This window comes from Mus musculus, chromosome 5 (genome assembly GCF_000001635.26).
Source record: "Mus musculus strain C57BL/6J chromosome 5, GRCm38.p6 C57BL/6J".
Taxonomy (NCBI): Eukaryota; Metazoa; Chordata; class Mammalia; order Rodentia; family Muridae; genus Mus; species Mus musculus.
Genome location: NC_000071.6, coordinates 61,795,367 through 61,813,723, shown reverse-complemented (window position 1 = coordinate 61,813,723; position 18,357 = coordinate 61,795,367). Strand labels below are relative to the sequence as shown.

The 18,357-nt window shown below is 38.4% G+C and overlaps 1 protein-coding gene across 1 annotated transcript; it reads right to left on the bottom strand.

Annotated features, from left to right (window-relative positions):
* Window positions 1–3,246: 3,246 nt before the first annotated feature.
* G6pd2 (glucose-6-phosphate dehydrogenase 2) lies at window positions 3,247–4,881 on the bottom strand. The gene has a single exon (NM_019468.2). It carries the CDS (start codon window positions 4,838–4,840, stop codon window positions 3,299–3,301), a length of 1,542 nt encoding a protein of 513 aa, NP_062341.2. The 5' UTR covers window positions 4,841–4,881; the 3' UTR covers window positions 3,247–3,298.
* Between the last annotated feature and the right edge of the window lie 13,476 nt (window positions 4,882–18,357).

The window sequence follows — 18,357 nt, the reverse complement described above, 5'->3', positions numbered from 1 at the left end:
GTTAGGTTGTATTAACAAGCTCTCTGCTGCTTAAATGAAGTATCTGAGAGTGTTATTTTTGAAGTCAAGATAGTTATTTGGCCTATAAATTTGTAATGTCAATGTAAAAATTTGTAGCTCATGAAGGAAACACATATATTTAGAGACTATATCTAACCAGGTTTTCAGATTGTAAGGCAGGAAGCTTTCCATTGCTTTCAATGAAATTATGACATCCCCAAAAGTCCTGTTTCTTAAGGACCCATTGTGTTTTCTAATAAACATATTTTAAGGATTAAACCTTCAAAATAAAGACACTTGAAGTAATTATCTATATTTAAGCCATAAAACACACACACACATATACACATGCGCACACATGTATGCACACACATGGAAATACATATGCACACAAATATTCATATAATATATGTGTTTAATATAGATTTATAGAGACATATTTATAGATCTATCTATCTATCTATCTATCTATCTATCTATCTAAAATACATATATATTATATCCAGCAGAAGTTTAATATTTCCCTGTTATGAAGAACATCCAAGCCAAATGACAAGGCAGTGACATAAGAGAAAAACAAACAAAGGCAGTTTAGGGAAAGAAATGAATATGTTTTATGTCTCTTAAGCTTGTGAAACTATTGAAGTCATTCACTCAAAAGAAAATGCAATTTCAATTTAAAACTAAATTGAGTTCTCATTTTCTGATGAGTTTTATAAATGAAAACTGGCAAACCCCCAAACTTAACATTTGTCATTTGAGAGGTTCTAAGTCTTCATCTACTTTCATCCTAGGGGCAAAGAAAATGGCTGCAGTTTTGATGGAACCAAAAAATATCAATAACTAGAAGTATGTTAAGACTGAAAATTTCATAAAAAAGCTTCCTTGGTGGGCTCCCTGTCAGTTATGGATCACCAAGAGTACATAAACTACATCTTTAAAATTATAGGACTACTTTTAAATGCAAAAACCAGAAAGAATTAAAGCCATCACACTTTTAATTTAACAAATTATAGTCGCATGTTGAAAGGTTATAGCAACAATAAAATAGATCCCTCCAAATTATTTTTTATGAATTCAAATTTTTATCTTTTACGCCTAGATATTTGTTGTTATTACAAAAATAGTCAGATATGGGAATGTGTGTAGGACCCAAAGGGCTTGAGGAGGTCAGAAAAACAACAAAAAAACTACAACAGTAAGTGTGGACAATTTGCCCCTTCTTAGATTTGGAAACAATCACCCATGGAAGGAGTTACAGAGACAAAGTTTGGAGCTGAGACAAAAGGATGGACCATCTAGAGTCTGCAATATCCAGGGATCCATCCCATAATTACCCTCCACATGATGACACCATTGCATACACTAGCAAGCGTTTGTTGCAAGGACCGTGATCTAGCTGTCTCTTGTGAGACTAGGCCAGGGCCTAGCAAACACAGAAGTGGATGCTCACAGTCAGCTATTGGATGGATCACAGGGCCCCCAATGGAGGAGCTAGAGAAAGTATCCAAGGAGCTAAAGAGATCTGCAACCCTGTAGGTGCAACATTATGAACTAACCAGTACTGTGGAGAGCCGTGCAGTGGGCAATCGTGTGCGTGTTGTGAGCAATCGCCATTATAAGATGGCGCTGGCTTCCACTGCGCCTAACTAGTAAATAAGCCTTATGCGCAAGTGCAAGAGTGAACCCACGCCTAGTTACTGCCCATCTCTCAGCATAGTAATGGGGTGATGGGCGAGCAATGAATCAGGAGCTGTCATGCCACATCAGGTGCTGAAACGTCACACTGCGAGCTATATAAGCCACGCCATTTTCCCGGTTCGGGGTCTTACCTCCTGATAAGTAAGCAATAAAAGCTTTGCCGCAGAAGATTCCGGTTGTCCTGAGTGTGTGCTTGCCGGTGGGGACAAAAGCTCGGGATACAGTACCCTGGAGCTCTTGACTCTAACTGCATATGTATGAAAAGATGGCCTAGTTGGCCGTCACTGGAAAGAGAGGCCCATTGGACAGGCAAACTTTATATGCCCCAGTACAGGGGAACGCCAGGGCCAAAAAATGGGAATGAGTGGGTAGGGGAGTAGGGGTGGGGAGGTTGGGGGACTTTTGGGATAGCATTGGAAATGTAATTGAAGAAAATACGTAAAAAAAAAAAAAGAAAGAAAGAAAAGAAAAAATTCCACGGAACTAAGAGATCGTGAAACAGCAAGCACGTGGCCTGTATGAGTCTGCACCAAATCCTTTGCATAGATATTACAGCTTTATTTTCAGTATTTTTATGGGACTTCTGATTGTACTGATAAGTGGCTCTCAGATTCTTGTGCCTTCTCTTGTGCTCTTTTCCATCTGTTGGTTTGCCTTGTCCAACTTCAATGTGATAGGTTTTGTTTTATCTTACTATATTTTATTTTGTTATGTTTGGTTGCTATTTTCTTAGAAGTCTGTTCTTTTCTAATGAGACAGAAAGGGAGTGGATCACTATGGGAGGAGAGGTGGAGAGGGAATGAGAGGAATAGAGAAAGGGAAACTGTAATTAGGATACCCTGTATGAGAAAAGAATCTATTTTTTTAACTGTTTTGAGGATTTAATGGCAGGGTTGGGGTAGGAAAATTCTAGCTGCTGCTCTTACCTTTCTTTGGCAAGGAGGCTGTCCATAGGTGGGATGAGGTTGACTATGGAGTATGGAATTTTTTAGGGGACATCTAGAGAACCCAAAATATTGCTAGGCAGCATGAGGTCTCTTACAGCTGGTGAGGAGGAATGTCTAGTAGCATTGAGGCTAGTGTGACCATGGGTAGGTCCTCTCACATGAGTATCCTTGACCACTTCCTTCAAGTTTTGAGGAGCTTGCCCATAGCCTCTGGGAAGTCTGGTTTGGTCATTGTCCCTCTGAGGCCTAAGATTCCTCCCCATTGTTCCTAACTCCTGTTTTAAGGAGTCCAGGGACAGTCTGATAGGCATTCTTTTTGCAGGGGCTGGAGGGGAGGAGGTTATTCAGGTCTTGTGGAAAAAAGATGGGTTGCTCAGATAGGGACAGTAGTGGCCCTGAAACATTACAATGAGTTTTGAAATCCTGATATTTGAGGAATGTAGCTGGGTTCAGTGGTGGTGGCAGTGGCAGCAGCATAGGACAGAACGGTGGCCCAACTCCAGGACTAGAATGTGTATCTAAGGCCTATGGTCCCAAAGTCCTTCCAATATGGGGTCAATAGTCCTAATATAGGGTTAGATAGTGAGAAGGGTAGATGCAGAAAGGGTGGGCAGAAGGGGGCAGGGTGCAGATGGCAGAAGTTCCAGGGCTCAGTGCTTGTGAGTACCCTTGTAGGTACCCTTGTACTGGAAGCCCACTCTCCTCATCAGCTCATCTGCCTCTGTGGGGCCACGGCTGCCATATACATAGGGGAAGGGCTGGGGCTTTTCTCGTTCAATCTTGTGCAGCAGTGGTGTGAAGATACGCCAGCCTTCCCTGAGTTCATCAGTACGGACAAAGTGCATCTGGCACCCACAGAAGACATCCAGGATGAGGCGTTCATAGGCACCAGGGAGCTTCACATTCTTGTATTTGTTGCCATAAGTTAGGTCCAGCTCCGACTCCTCAGGGTTAAAGAACATGCCAGGCTTCTTGGTCATCATCGTTGTGTATACTGCCTCATTGGGCTGCATACGGATGACCAGCTCATTACGCTTGCACTTCTGGTGGAAGATGTCGCCTGGTATATCTCGGAATTGCAGTCTCACTTCAGCTTTGCGTTCATTCAGGGCTTTGCCACAGCGCAGTATGAAGGGTACCCCATCCCACCGTTCATTCTTCACATAGAGGACAGCTGCAGCAAAGGTGGCAGTTGTGGACCCACGGGGTACTGTGGGGTCATCTAAGTATCCATTGGCAGCTTCTCCTTCTCCATTGGGGTTCCCCACATACTGGCCAAGGATCACATTGTCAGTTTCCACCTCTGAGATACGTTTCAACACTTTGACCTTCTCATTACGGACATCATCTGAATCTGTGGTAGCAGGCTTTTCCATGGCCACCAGACACAACATCTGCAGGAGGTGGCTCTGCATAACATCCCTGATGATCCCAAATTCATCAAAATAGCCCCCACGACCCTCAGTACCAAAGGGCTCTTTAAATGTGAGGATCACACAAGCAATGTTGTCTCCATTCCAGATAGGGCCAAAGATCCTGTTAGCAAACCTCAGCACCATGAGGTTCTGGACCATCTCTTTGTCCAGGTAGTGGTCAATGCGGTAGATCTGGTCTTCACGGAAAAGAGAGGAGATGTGGTTAGACAATTGATTGGAGCTCTGCAGGTCTCTCCCGAAGGGTTTCTCCACTATGATGCGGTTAAAGCCTGTCTGACTCATGCAGGTCTCTTGAATGTTCTTGGTGACTGCTTCATAGACTGTGGGGGGCAAGGCCAGGTAGAATAGATGGTTGGCCTGCATCCCCTGGTGCAGGGCATTAATGTAGCTGTTGAGGTGCTTATAGGAGGCTGGATCATCATACTGGCCAACTACATAGGAGTTACGCGTGAAGAACTCCTCCAGCTTGGGTCTTTCTTCTGGAGTGGCCTTAAAGAAGGGCTCACTCTGCTTTTGGATGTCATCCACTGTGAGTTGTGAGCGGGCATAGCCCACAATGAAGGTTTCTTTGGGTAGAAGACCATCCCGGAACAGCCACCAGATGGTGGGATAGATCTTCTTCTTGGCCAGGTCACCCGATGCACCCATGATGATAAATATGTGTGTATCAGCTTGGTGGAAGGCATCATTTTGGTACAACTCTTCCCTCAGGATCCCACACACTTGGGTCCGGCTTAGGGTCACCTGCTCTGCCATGATGTTTTCCTAGTTTAGTTGCCACTGCCAAACACGTTCACAGATCTGTAGTTCCCAAGAATGTATTTTTAATAAAAGGTAAAATTTAGAAATCATTCTGCCATATAACCTAGCTATATATTTCCTTGCCAAATGCCCAAAGGGCTCAACATTGTAGCCACTCATCCCATTCAGGAAATGAAACAACCTAAGATTTTCCTTCAATAAATGTCCTTTAGTAGATGAAAGAATAACATAAATGTTTAAATATGCACAATTGATTATTAATCAGATAAAAAGAAAAGTGATATCATGAAATTTGCAGGCAAATGAGTGAATCTAAAAAAAGATTATTTTGAGTGGAATAATCTAGACCCAGAATGACAAATGATGAATGTTGTATTGGACATTTTTCTACTGCAGTTCATAACTCCAAATTCTCAGATGTGCCTATATAACAAGGAGTAACTGCAAAAATAAGGAACATATAAAGGGAGAAAAAGATTGTTCTACATGTATGAATAGTAGAATACAGGTGATACAAAGCAGGAAACACGTCAGGTCTGAGATCAGGGCTTGAACTGGGGAGTGAGGAGGAAGTCACAGAAATAAGAGGCATGAGGGACAATAATAGCATCAATCACATACTTTGAATAAAGCCTCAAGGAATCATTTTGTGTTATATTTATCTAAAATTATTTATAAAATATATGCATTGCATTTGTATATATGGAAGCTATGCTATTTGGGCAAATAATGCTCCTGGCAAGAAAAATAAACCAAGAAATTCCCCAATACTAGGCAAGAGGATCCTAATTTTCAAATCGTTGGTCAGGGTATTCCAAGTGATTGTCAAAATAGTATAGGCTATCACTGTTTCCCTTGGTTGCCTCTTAGTGGTTGAAGGTAAGTCTCATTGATGAAGACACTGTACAGTCATTACACAGGGCTTGTATTATTTGAGCTAGATTTAACATCAAAGACTTCCTCCTGCAGTCTATCTTCCATGACACTAGAAAACCCTACACAAGCTGCCAAAAGAGCAAAGCAACTAATATCCCTACCCAACAACAATACCCATGAAACCCAACAATGACCAGCATGCCAAGAATACCATACAGATACAATTACGTAGCATTCTTATGTTGGTGATAAACAACAATTGTGTAATTGTACTTATGGCACAACCAGAAGGAAAACAAGCCTGTTGCTGAATGAAAAATATAAAAATATAAAAAGTGACAGAAAGGACATTACTGTCCCTAGGTATTGTGAAGATGAAGGTTTATTGTAGATTTGTGAAGGTGCACAGTCAGAGTCAGGGACCTCTGCAAGAGTTCAGAGTGGTCATAACTACACTAAGCTGTGCGGTTTGAAGAGATGAGGAGGGGAAAGGAGAGAAGAAAGAAAGAAATCAGGTGCAGAAGACAGGAGACCAAAAATAGTATAAAGAACGGTAAACCAAAATGGTTGAGAATCCCTGTCCCCTGTGCTAAAAAGTTCATGGTAGGGGATGGGGATGCCACCCAGTATAGCCAGGTAGCAGTGAGGGATTTAGGGATTCATGGAGAACTTTCACATCAGTGTCTGCTTTGGTATGCTAAATAGGCACCTCAGCCATTTCTTCCAGGTTTGAAACCTAGACTAGAAACCTAGCAGACTAAAGCTAATGAGGTCATAAATCTTAGGCAAGAATCTACTACCACCATTTTGCTTGATTTTTCCTAGATGCTTTTTATTAAAACCCTTATTCCCACCAATAAGAGTAGACACCACCCACACAGAAAAGCTTCTCTTTACAATGCCAAATGTGGTGAGCATGTCTTTAACATAAGACCTCAGGAAATTGTTTTATAAATCCAAGTGACCAAGTATGAAGCTGAGCCAAACATGCCTGTAAGCCCAGTGATAGAGAAAGTAGAGATAGGAGAAGCAGCAGGGCTTACTTGCAGCCAGATGACCTCCAAGCTGAGTAAGAAGCCACGAGGAGAATAGTAGAGGAGGAACTAGACATCTCTGTTGATGTCCTTATGTTCACAGGCATGTGTGAACCAGAGCATGCATATGGACATATCACATGCTTAAAAACACAGATAAATAAGTAAAAATGAATAAATTATAAAGAAAACATATAGTCATAGAAATTCTTCAGAGAAGTGTAAAAGTTAGCAGCTAAAGAACGTAGGTGATGTAGCTTACATGAAGTCATGGGCCTTTGTGAAGAAACAATGGAATTATCATTCTAGAATGAAGGCACTAGTGTGGTTCTGAAAATGAGACTCACTCAAAAGGATTTAATAACTCTCACTCATCCCTTCTGCCTCTCTTTGCACAGGCCCAATAGAAGTAGGGAATTTTCTGGGCTGGCCACATAGTTCTTGCTATCAGGACCACTCTACACTTTACAGGAAGGATGTTAGAGTATCTGGTTGAAAAGGAAAATGAGAAATTAGTAAAAATGTTTCTGTGTTACATGTAATTCCTAACCCCACATGTAAGGTTCAGGTACTCAGACCGGAAAACAAGGAGGTAAATAAACTACAGAATAGGAACATCAGACAGTACATCAATCACTGAGACTTCTGCTGTGAACTTATTGCAAGAAGGTATTCTACACACACAAACACCCCCCCACACACACACACACACATAACACATCAATGAGTAACTCTTTATGGAAAAAAATATGAACCAAGTTCCTCAAAATACACCTAAATCAGTATCTTCTTTTTAAAAAATTATGTCAAGCATGCTAAAGTGAATGATGTGACATCTCTACTACATTTTAAAATGCTTTTGCAGTTTTGGGTTGTTTCTACTACAGTATGTGTTCTTACAGAAGCATAACCTAGATTTAGTTGAATATTTTTGGCTGACATTATAGAAACTTTAATGTTACAAGTTTATAGAACTTTTTTGCTTAATTTCAATACTATGCAACTGAGTTTAACATAATTCCATAATTATTGAATTTTGTCTTAAATGATTTTAAATTATTCTTTATAAATTATTCTTAATTTAATAGGTCATTGTTTATTTTAATTAAAATTATAAACATAACATATAGTATCTGATATATAGTTGTGTTATAATGTATGAGATAAATTATTTTTACACATAAACTTACAAAATTGGGAGAGTTATGTAGGAATTATTTTCAAGAAGACTTTGACTCTAAGTGTGGTATAATATCTGTAGCTACATAGCAGTGCTGACAATCATTATGAGTTACTCAGTGAAGTAATTGTATTACAATATTTGTTTGGATACAATAAAGTACCTTATTTTATGTCCTCAACCCTGTTTCCTTTAGTTGTCTAGAAACAAGAAATTAGGGATTCTAACTCTTTTAGATATATACTTGACACATTTCTTAACATTAAATGAATTATTTCTACATTCACTGTTACTGGGAACAAACACTTATTTGATAGAAGTTTGATTGCATCAAAGAAGATGTTAAACTTTGATTTATCACAAAACTTGTTTTATCTGGGTACCATAGACAAATAGCAAGCAAAAGGTTTTTTAACACTACACAGTTACCATAGAAAATTATCCATTCCTAGTCCTTTATATATGATCTTGCCCATTTATTTCTTAAAATAATTGATTAGAGACAAAGCTGATAGTTAATGCATTAACAATTGAAAATGGTATATGAAACATGTAAGGTTTAACTTTGAGCAGTTCATAGTACCCTGATATTTGGTCAAAGAGAATTACAGATGTTGCAATGACAATTTTTTTTAAATAGGCTTAACATTTCTATCAGTGACCTTTTAGGAAAGCATACTAGTCTTCATAATGAAGTATTTTCATCTAATTAGTTGGTATTAGTAGAATTAATGTTGACCTTTGCAAACAAGAGGGAATCTTAATTTCTTCTCTAAGCCATATCTCTTACTAAATGTGGTTTGGCTGAATATTTTATCTGTATCTTTGAATCGGGATTAGCCTCAATTTGCTTAGAAAAACCTAATGAGTGGATATAATATTTCCTTCTTTTCCTGCTATAGATTCACAACCTTATATACTTTCTTTCTCCCTGGTTGACTCTTGTCAACCAAACTAAATCACCAGCCCAGCTGAGTGCTGTATGATGGGACAGTCTAGCAGAATTTCTAAATCCCTATAGCGCCTTTTGCTTTTTTTACTTTAACACATGCCTGCTTCATATTTTTAATTTATTATTATTATTATTATTATTATTATTATTATGAGTTTGAGTTATTGGATATTTTCTTTATTTACATTTCAAATGTTATCTCCTTTCCTGGTTTCCCTCTGTCCAAGAAATACCCTTTCATATCCTCTCTCACCGTGCTTTTATGAGGATGTTCCTCCTCCCACCCACCTACTCCCATGTCCCTGCCCTCGAGTCCACTACACTGTGTATTATTATTATTGTTGTTGTTGTTGTTATTATTATTATTATCAGTCTCTATTCCCCTCCCAGTACATACTCAGACAGGCCTCAAGTCTCTCGATGGCAAGATGCTTCTTTTCTCACTGAGCAGGTGGTCCTGTGCTGTATGTGTGTCGGAGCCTCAAATCAGCTAGTGTATTCTTCCTGGTTGGTGGCTCAGTGTCTGAGAGATCACGGGGGTGCAGGTTAACTGAGATTGCTGGTCTTCTTATGGGGTCAACCTCCTCCTCATCTTCTTCCAGCCTTTCCATAATTCAACCACAGGGGTCCCTGACTTAGTTCATTTTTGGTTGTAAGTATCTGCAGTTGGCTCTTTCAGCTGCTTGCTGGGCCTCTCAGAGGGCAGCTATACTAGGCTCCTGTCTGTATGCATCAGTAAAATGTCAAGCCTTGGATGTTCCCCTTGAGCTTGATCCCGATTTGGGTTGGTCACTGGACCTCCTTTCCCTCAGTTTCTTCTCCATTTTTTCCCTCCAGTTCTTTTAAACAGGAACAATTCTGGGTCAGCAATTTTGACTGGGACTGCAACCCCATCCTTCCACTTGATGCCCTGTTTTTCTACTGGTAGGAGACACAACAAGTTTCCTCTCCTCACTGTTGGGCATTTTATCTAAGGTCCTTCCCTCTGAGTCCTGTGAGTCTCTCTTCTCCCAGGACTCTGGTATATTCTAGAAGGTTCCCCAACCTCCTACCTCCGGAGGTTGCCTGTTTCTTTTCTTTTTTCTGGCCCTCAGGGCTTTACTTCTGATTCTCCACCCCCAATACTTGATCATGTTCCCCAATTCCCCTTCCTTTTAGCTCCTTTTGTGAATTAAACATTTTTACCCTTGTGGGAGGAGACTTATAAAACAGATAAAGTAACAGATTATAGAAGGCCCAGGAAGCTCAAGAAACACAAGGTCATGGAATGCTAAGAGGTTTGAAAGGTGCCTTTGAGTTTTTCTTTTTTTTTTTTTTTTTTTCCATTTTTTATTAGGTATTTAGCTCATTTACATTTCCAATGCTATACCAAAAGTCCCCCATATCCACCCACCCCCACTCCCCTGCCCACCCACTCCCCCTTTTTGGCCCTGGCGTTCCCCTGTACTGGGGCATATAAAGTTTGCAAGTCCAATGGGCCTCTCTTTCCAGTGATGGCCGACTAGGCCATCTTTTGATACATATGCAGCTAGAGTCAAGAGCTCAGGGGTACTGGTTAGTTCATAATGTTGTTCCACCTATAGGGTTGCAGATCCCTTTAGTTCCTTGGGTACTTTCTCTAGCTCCTCCATTGGGAGCCCTGTGATCCATCCATTAGCTGACTGTGAGCATCCACTTCTGTGTTTGCTGGGCCCCGGCATAGTCTCACAAGAGACAGCTACATCTGCGTCCTTTCGATAAAATCTTGCTAGTGTATGCAATGGTGTCAGCGTTTGGATGCTGATTATGGGGTGGATCCCTGGCTATGGCAGTCTCTACATGGTCCATCCTTTCATCTCAGCTCCAAACTCCGTCTCTGTAACTCCTTCCATGGGTGTTTTGTTCCCAAATCTAAGGAGGGGCATAGTGTCCACACTTCAGTCTTCATTCTCCTTGAGTTTCATGTGTTTAGCAAATTATATCTTATATCTTGGGTATCCTAGGTTTGGGGCTAATATCCACTTATCAGTGAATACATATTGTGTGAGTTTCTTTGTGAATGTGTTACCTCACTCAGGATGATGCCCTCCAGGTCCATCCATTTGGCTAGGAATTTCATAAATTCATTCTTTTTAATAGCTGAGTAGTACTCCATTGTGTAGATGTACCACATTTTCTGTATCCATTCCTCTGTTGAGGGGCATCTAGGTTCTTTCCAGCTTCTGGCTATTATAAATAAGGCTGCTATGAACATAGTGGAGCATGTGTCCTTCTTACCTGTTGGGGCATCTTCTGGATATATGCCCAGGAGAGGTATTGCTGGATCCTCCGGTAGTACTATGTCCAGTTTTCTGAGGAACCGCCAGACTGATTTCCAGAGTGGTTGTACAAGCCTGCACTCCCACCAACAATGGAGGAGTGTTCCTCTTTCTCCACATCCTCGCCAGCATCTGCTGTCACCTGAAAATATGATATAAATGCATCGTTTCCCCTTTCCCTTTGCTCTCTGGAAAACTCTCATATGCTTGTACTTGTCCTCTTTCAAACTCCTGGCCATCATTCATTGTGTGTTGTTGCCCACATATTTGTGTCTGTGTGCGTGTTTGTGTGTGTGTGTATGTATTCTTAAATATAACCTGCACAGTATGCCACTTGTATTTGTGACTTGTATGTCTGTTTTCAAGGATGAATATATGGTATTAGATAATCCATTAGTCTGCACTTTTGTCCAAATCATTTAATATACTGCTCAGTATTCTACTTCAAATTCATGGCTATTTTCCACTAGTTTTTATTAGTTATATTAAAATTTATTAGTGGAATTGTTTTGTATAATTTTAATAAATTTAGTATTTAATAACATTTAATATCATGTTTTTGTATATTTTGAAAGAATCTAAATTTCAATCAGACAGCTGTGGTTACACCAATATACATGTGTCACCACTGCACACTTAACATTCTTATGCCATGCTGAAAAGGCATGGACTGAAAAATGTAAGATTAAATGATAACATGAGTTATTACATTTTACACATCTAAGTGGTAATTTCCTACCTTCAGTCAACTATAGGAAACATTTACTCTCATTCAAGAAACATACTAGTAAAGCAATTTTGTTTATATTTCTTATTAATATTGTTTTGTAATTTCATAATTTATTAATTCAACATTCATAGGGTAATGTATTTGCTTGAAGTTTATTTTTTTCAAATAAAAACAGGTGTGTCTTATCTAGACTGAAGTGAGAAAATGGGAAATAACATTCAAAAAAAGATTTCTGTTTACAAAGAATGGATTTAATACTTCATAATGTATTGTGGAGATAACATGTACTGTACCAGTGGAGCACGGTAAAAAAGGTAAAACATCTTAGGACTAGTTGATGACCACAGGAGGTCCTGGGAATGGATCTCAGAGGTCAGGCAACTGTTTAGCATATGCAAGAATATAGATCTATGTTCAACATTACATAATTAATAAACAAACAATGAAATAAAATTACTGAGTTATAAATGAAGAAGCTCTTTTCCTTCTTCAAAACCCGTGAAATAAATTATTACAAATCTTAAAAGCAAGAGCAGTGAAGGATTTTATGGAAGGAAGCATCATGATAATATCTATGAATCTCAGTGACTCAGATTGTTGGTATTTTATGATGTCCTGTAACACTGTACAACCCTAACATCTTTTCATCTGTATACATACATTGGTTTGTTGCTCATGCCATTTTGACATATACTGCATAATTAATGTGTCTATATAGTTAGGTCACACAGTATTTTCTTTATGAAGACATAAACGTGACAGTATAATCAATCATAGTTAAAAGAATCACAAGAATTTTAATACATAAATAATCCTATGATAAAATATTTGTGTCTTCTAGTTATACCTGTGTGAGATCATGCTAGTTTGAGCAATATTATTGTTGGGACGGGGTAGTACGCTGGTTATATATCCTCTTCTTGTTTGGTTAATAACAATGATAAACTAGTTTTGATCAAGTTGTTTTTCTGTTTACTGTTATGGATTAGAATAAGAATTTTGACAATGTCACAAACAATTCTTTTCTATTTTTCTAAAAACTGCTGCAAATATTGATGAAGACAGTACAAAAAGGTATGTACAATAAAATTGTTTGTTTATAATTTTTATGATAAAATTTTTTGCACATTTGGAATGTGGAATCATATGTAAGAAATAATTATTTTTTATTTACTTAATTATTTTTTTAGTCTTTCAAGGTTGTGAGAAAAGTTTAAAGTCCTTTCTCAATTGTGCAACATATAGATATATTAAGATAAGCAGTAAATATTTTCACCAGCACATGTTCTAAAATAACAAAACTTATTCTTTCTTAGGAAGCTGTTTTGTACTATTTATTAATTCTGTCCAGTTTATTTTCCCAAATCAGTGTGCTGTTCTAAATAAGAAAGTGATAGTAACAAAATACCCCCTGAGGTCGTTCTGCCTGAGATAATCTAATTTTATTTGTTTTGTTTTTTAATTATTTTATTTATTTACATCCAATGCTGGTCCCTCCTTGTTACCTCTTAACAGAGACCCTTTCTGATTCCCTTTCCTGTCTCCTCTAAAAAGATGATCCCCAGGCCCTGCTTGTCTCCCTATTCTGACTTATCAATTATCCACTAGGTAAGCACATCCTCTCTCACTAAGGCCAGACAAGGCAGTTCTGGTTGCAAAATTGATACCAGAGTCAGACTGCAGCTTTAGGGAGTGCTTCTGTCTGCTACATTGTGAGGGGACCTCATTAAAGCCCAAGTGAGTTCTTTGGTTGGTGACTCAGTCTCTGAGAGCTCCCAGAGGTCCAGACTACTTAACTCTCTTGGTCCTTTAGTGGGGTTGCAATTTCACTCTGGCTCTCCAATCCTTAACCAAACTCTTCCATATAAGGGTCCTTGACCGCTGTCAAGGGCTTGTCTGTGGGATTGGTATCTGCCCATGGGATAGGTTTCAAGTTGGGCTGGTTATTGGTTGGCCATTCTTTCGGTCTCTGTTTCATCTTAGACCCTGCAAGAAATAATTTTTATTGTTATTAAACTTCAAGCTTCATAGTGGAGATAAAAAATAATCTCAATAATTGAACTGTTTATAATTTGTGTTTTAATTTAGACACCATCTAAATAAAATTGTATTGCATTTGGGCAAATAATTTAGGAGCTACAAAAAAAAAAAAAAAAAGAAAAGGCAACTTATAAAACTAGAAGGGAGGATTAGAATTAATGAGCTACTTTAAATAAATAAAACTGCATTTGAAAATGGGCAATCAGTAATGAAAGTGACATTGATAGGTTATCACTAATAGTTTCTGGAAAGATAATTCAAAATGACTGTATCATTTTCAAGTCTAATCTTGCTCTGGTTTTTAGATTGAAAATTTGGCCCAAATGTGCACCACTGAGGACTGCCAGCACTTCTGTAAGAACAATTTTTCTGTGGACTACTGAAGTTTTCACCATATGAAGCAATTGGCAAAGTTCTTATTTTAGATTTAAACTAATGTACATGTAATTACTGTAAGAAATGTAACGCCATTCACTTTTGAATTTATGAAAACAAGCTGTTTCCGAACAGAGTTTGTATTTAAATCTCCATTATTTTTATTGACTAAATTATATTTGTATTTTACTTATTTTCACATGTGACACTTTGAATTTTATGTACATTCGTATTTTATTAACAATTGTATTTTATCTAAATTACTAGATCTTTAGTTAAATAAAGCATAGTTTGAGGCATATAAAGTTTTTAAGACCAAGGGGCCTCTCTTCCCAAATGATGGCCAACTAGGCCATCTTCTGATACATATGCAGCTAGAGACACAAACTCCGGGGGGGTACTGGTTAGTTCATATTGTTGTTCCAACTATAGGGTTGCAGAACCCTTTAGCTCCTTGGGTGCTTTCTCTAGCTCCTCCATTGGGGTCCCTGTGTTCCATCCAATAGCTGACTGTGAGCATCCACTTCTGTGTTTGCCAGGCCCAGGCATAGTCTCACAAGAGACAGCTATATCAGGGTCCTTTCAGCAAAATCTTGCTGGTGCATGCAATGCTGTCAGCGTTTGGAGGCTGATTATGAGATGGATCCCTTGGTATGGCAGTCTCTAGATGGTCCATCCTTTCGTCTCAGCTCCAAACTTTGTCTCTGTAACTCCTTCTATGGGTGTTTTGTTCCCAATTCTAAGAAGGGGCAAAGTACCCACACTTTGGTCTTCTTTCTTCTTGAGTTTCATGTGTTTTGCAAATTGTATCTTGTATCTTGGATATTCTAAGTTTATGGGCTAATATCCACTTATCAGTGAGTACATATCATGTGAGTTCTTTTGTAATTGGGTTACGTCACTCAGGATGATGCCCTCCAGTTCCATCCATTTGCCTAGGAATTTCATAAATTCATTCTTTTTAACAGCTGAGTAGTACTCCATTGTGTAAATGTACCACATTTTCTGTATGAATATAACAACAATTAATGAAAAAAGAGGCCATGAATTTGAAAGAGAGTGAGAAGGGTCACGGAAGTGGGTAGAGGGAAGGGAAAGGGGGAAATTCTGTAATTATTTTATAACCTCAAGAATAAAAGAAAACTGAACGATTAAAAAAAACATAGTTTGAAACTGACAATAATTAATTGTCTCTGGTAAATTAACATACTGTCACAATGCCTGGGACTACATTAACCTTAATGGATTTCTTTCTTAAACATTAATCTGCAAATAAGATGTAAGTACCCCTAAGCTTTAGAGCAGAAATTTACCTTGAGGTAAAAATAATCAAAAAAACCTATTAATTATATACATAAAGCTAGTCTTTGAGAACTATGTAATTTAATTAGTTTCTAAATGTAACAGACAGAAAGAGTAAAGCTGCTTTGACAGTTTAGGACATTTGGCAAAGTAGCAAATTAATTGTCAACAGATCTTTATGATTTTGTGCATATCTGTGTGTACATGTGTGTGTGTGTGTGTGTGTGTGTGTGTGTGTGCAAAAGAGAGAGAGAGATCACTTCAGAAATTATTAGCAAAATATAAGTAGATAGAAAAGGATTTAATAAAAAATAGTAGTTTTCATATATTTTTATAACATCAGTTGAATGAGCTATTCTGTAATCTATAATTACATTTTTGTGGGAACAAATATGAATGTTCACAGTTGGAAAAGTGGGTGTTCTATGATTGTATTGTATTCATTTTTGGTCCATTTATTGTCAACTCCTTTTGGAAAAATTCATTACTTGTCATACTAAATCCTTCAAAAAAGCTTGTCTCCTGAAACTCCTAAGATAATAAGAAATTGCTATTAATATTTTTCACAAATTTCTTCTATCCTCAAACACCTTGTAACTAGCTGAAAAGTAGAAAAAATGTTTTGAAAATTAAAATAAAAATCTTAATAAAGCAATTTGAAGTATCATTGTTAAACACAATATTGTTAGGAATGCAAACTACAATTTTGTACCTTGTCTTCATATTCTCTTATTTGATTGATAGGAAACTATTTTTTTGGCTTACTAGAATCTGATATTTCTTTTTTTTTAATTAGGTATTTTCCTCGTTTACATTTTCAATGCTATCCCAAAGGTCCCCCATACCCACCCTCCCAATCCCCTACCCACCCACTCCCCCTTTTTGGCCCTGGTGTTCCCCTGTACTGGGGCATATAAAGTTTGCAAGTCCAATGGGCCTCTCTTTGCAGTGATGACCGACTAGGCCATCTTTTGATACATATGTAGCTAAAGACAAGAGCTCCCGGGTACTGGTTAGTTCATATTGTTGTTCCACCTATAGGGTTGCAGTTCCCTTTAGCTTCTTGGGTAATTTCTCTAGCTCCTCCATAAGGGGTCATGTGACCCATCCAATAGCTGACTGTGATCATCCACTTCTGTGTTTGCTAGGCCCCGGCATAGTCTCACAAGAGAGAGCTATATCTGGGTCCTTTCAGCAAAATCTTGCTAGTGTATGCAATGGTGTCAGCATTTGGAAGCTGATTATGGGATGGATCCCTGCATATGGCAATCACTATATGGTCCATCCTTTCGTCACAGCTCCAAATTTTGTCTCTGTAACTCCTTCTATGGGTGTTTTGTTCCCATTTCTAAGAAAGGGTAGAGTGTCCACACTTTGGTCTTCGTTCTTCTTGAATTTCATGCGTTTGGAAACTTATAGAGGAGAAAGTAAGGAAAAGCCTTGAAGATATGGGTACAGGGGAAAAATTCCTGAATAGAACAGCAATGGCTTGTGCTGTAAGATCAAGAATCGATAAATGGGACCTCATAAAATTGCAAAGCTTCTGCAAAGCAAAAGACACCATCAATAAGACAAAAAGGCCACCAACAGATTGGGAAAGGATCTTTACCTATCCCAAATCGGATAGGGGACTAATATCCAATATATATAAAGAACTCAAGAAGGTGGACTCCAGAAAATCAAATAACCCCATTAAAAAATGGGGCTCAGAGCTGAACAAAGAATTCTCACCTGAGGAATACCGAATGTCAGAGAAGCACCTGAAAAAATGTTCAACATCCTTAATCATCAGGGAAATGCAAATCAAAACAACACTGAGATTCCACTTCACTCCAGTCAGAATGGCTAAGATCAAAAACTCAGGTGACAGCAGATGCTGGCGAGGATGTGGAGAAAGAGGAACACTCCTCCATTGTTGGTGGGATTGCAAGCTTATACAACCACTCTGGAAATCAGTCTGGCGGTTCCTCAGAAAATTGGACATAGTACTACCGGAGGATCCCGCAATACCTCTCCTGGGCATATATCCAGAAGATGTCCCAACCGGTAAGAAGAACACATGCTCCACTATGTTCATAGCAGCCTTATTTATAATAGCCAGAAGCTGGAAAGAACCCAGATGCCCCTCAACAGAGGCATGGATACAGAAAATGTGGTACATTTACACAATGGAATACTACTCAGCTATTAAAAAATGAATTTATGAAATTCCTAGGCAAATGGATGGACCTGGAGGGTATCATCCTGAGTGAAGTAACCCAATCACAAAGGAACTCGCACAATATGTACTCAGTGATAAGTGGATATTAGCCCAGAAACTTAGGATACCCAAGATATAAGAATCTGATATTTCTTATGGATCTGATGAGTATTCTGGAGACATTATCATGACAGAGGCATACACAGTTTATAAAAAGAACAAATTTGATACTTAACATTTTCTCTTGAGGAAAGTCTACCTTGGAACTTAAGCTCTCCCTTCCAAGGTAGACAAAGTCAGAACATGGAGAACTATTCTCTTTTGATACCAACATTTTAAATTTACTTTTAAAATATAGTGAAATAAAATACTAATATTGACAGTGAGGTTGGGATAAACATAAAGGAATGTCCCTTTGAAAAATAATTTAAACCATATGAGTTTTTTAAATGAACTTCTCAATTAATTATTATGTATGTGTGAGAGACTGAAAAAAGAAAACACAAGGCTACACAGGGCTAAGTA

What these genes read in the sequence shown, in the direction of transcription:
- G6pd2 (NM_019468.2), bottom strand. Translation starts at nt 4,840, where the DNA reads ATGGCAGAGCAGGTGACCCTAAGCCGGACCCAAGTGTGTGGGATCCTG.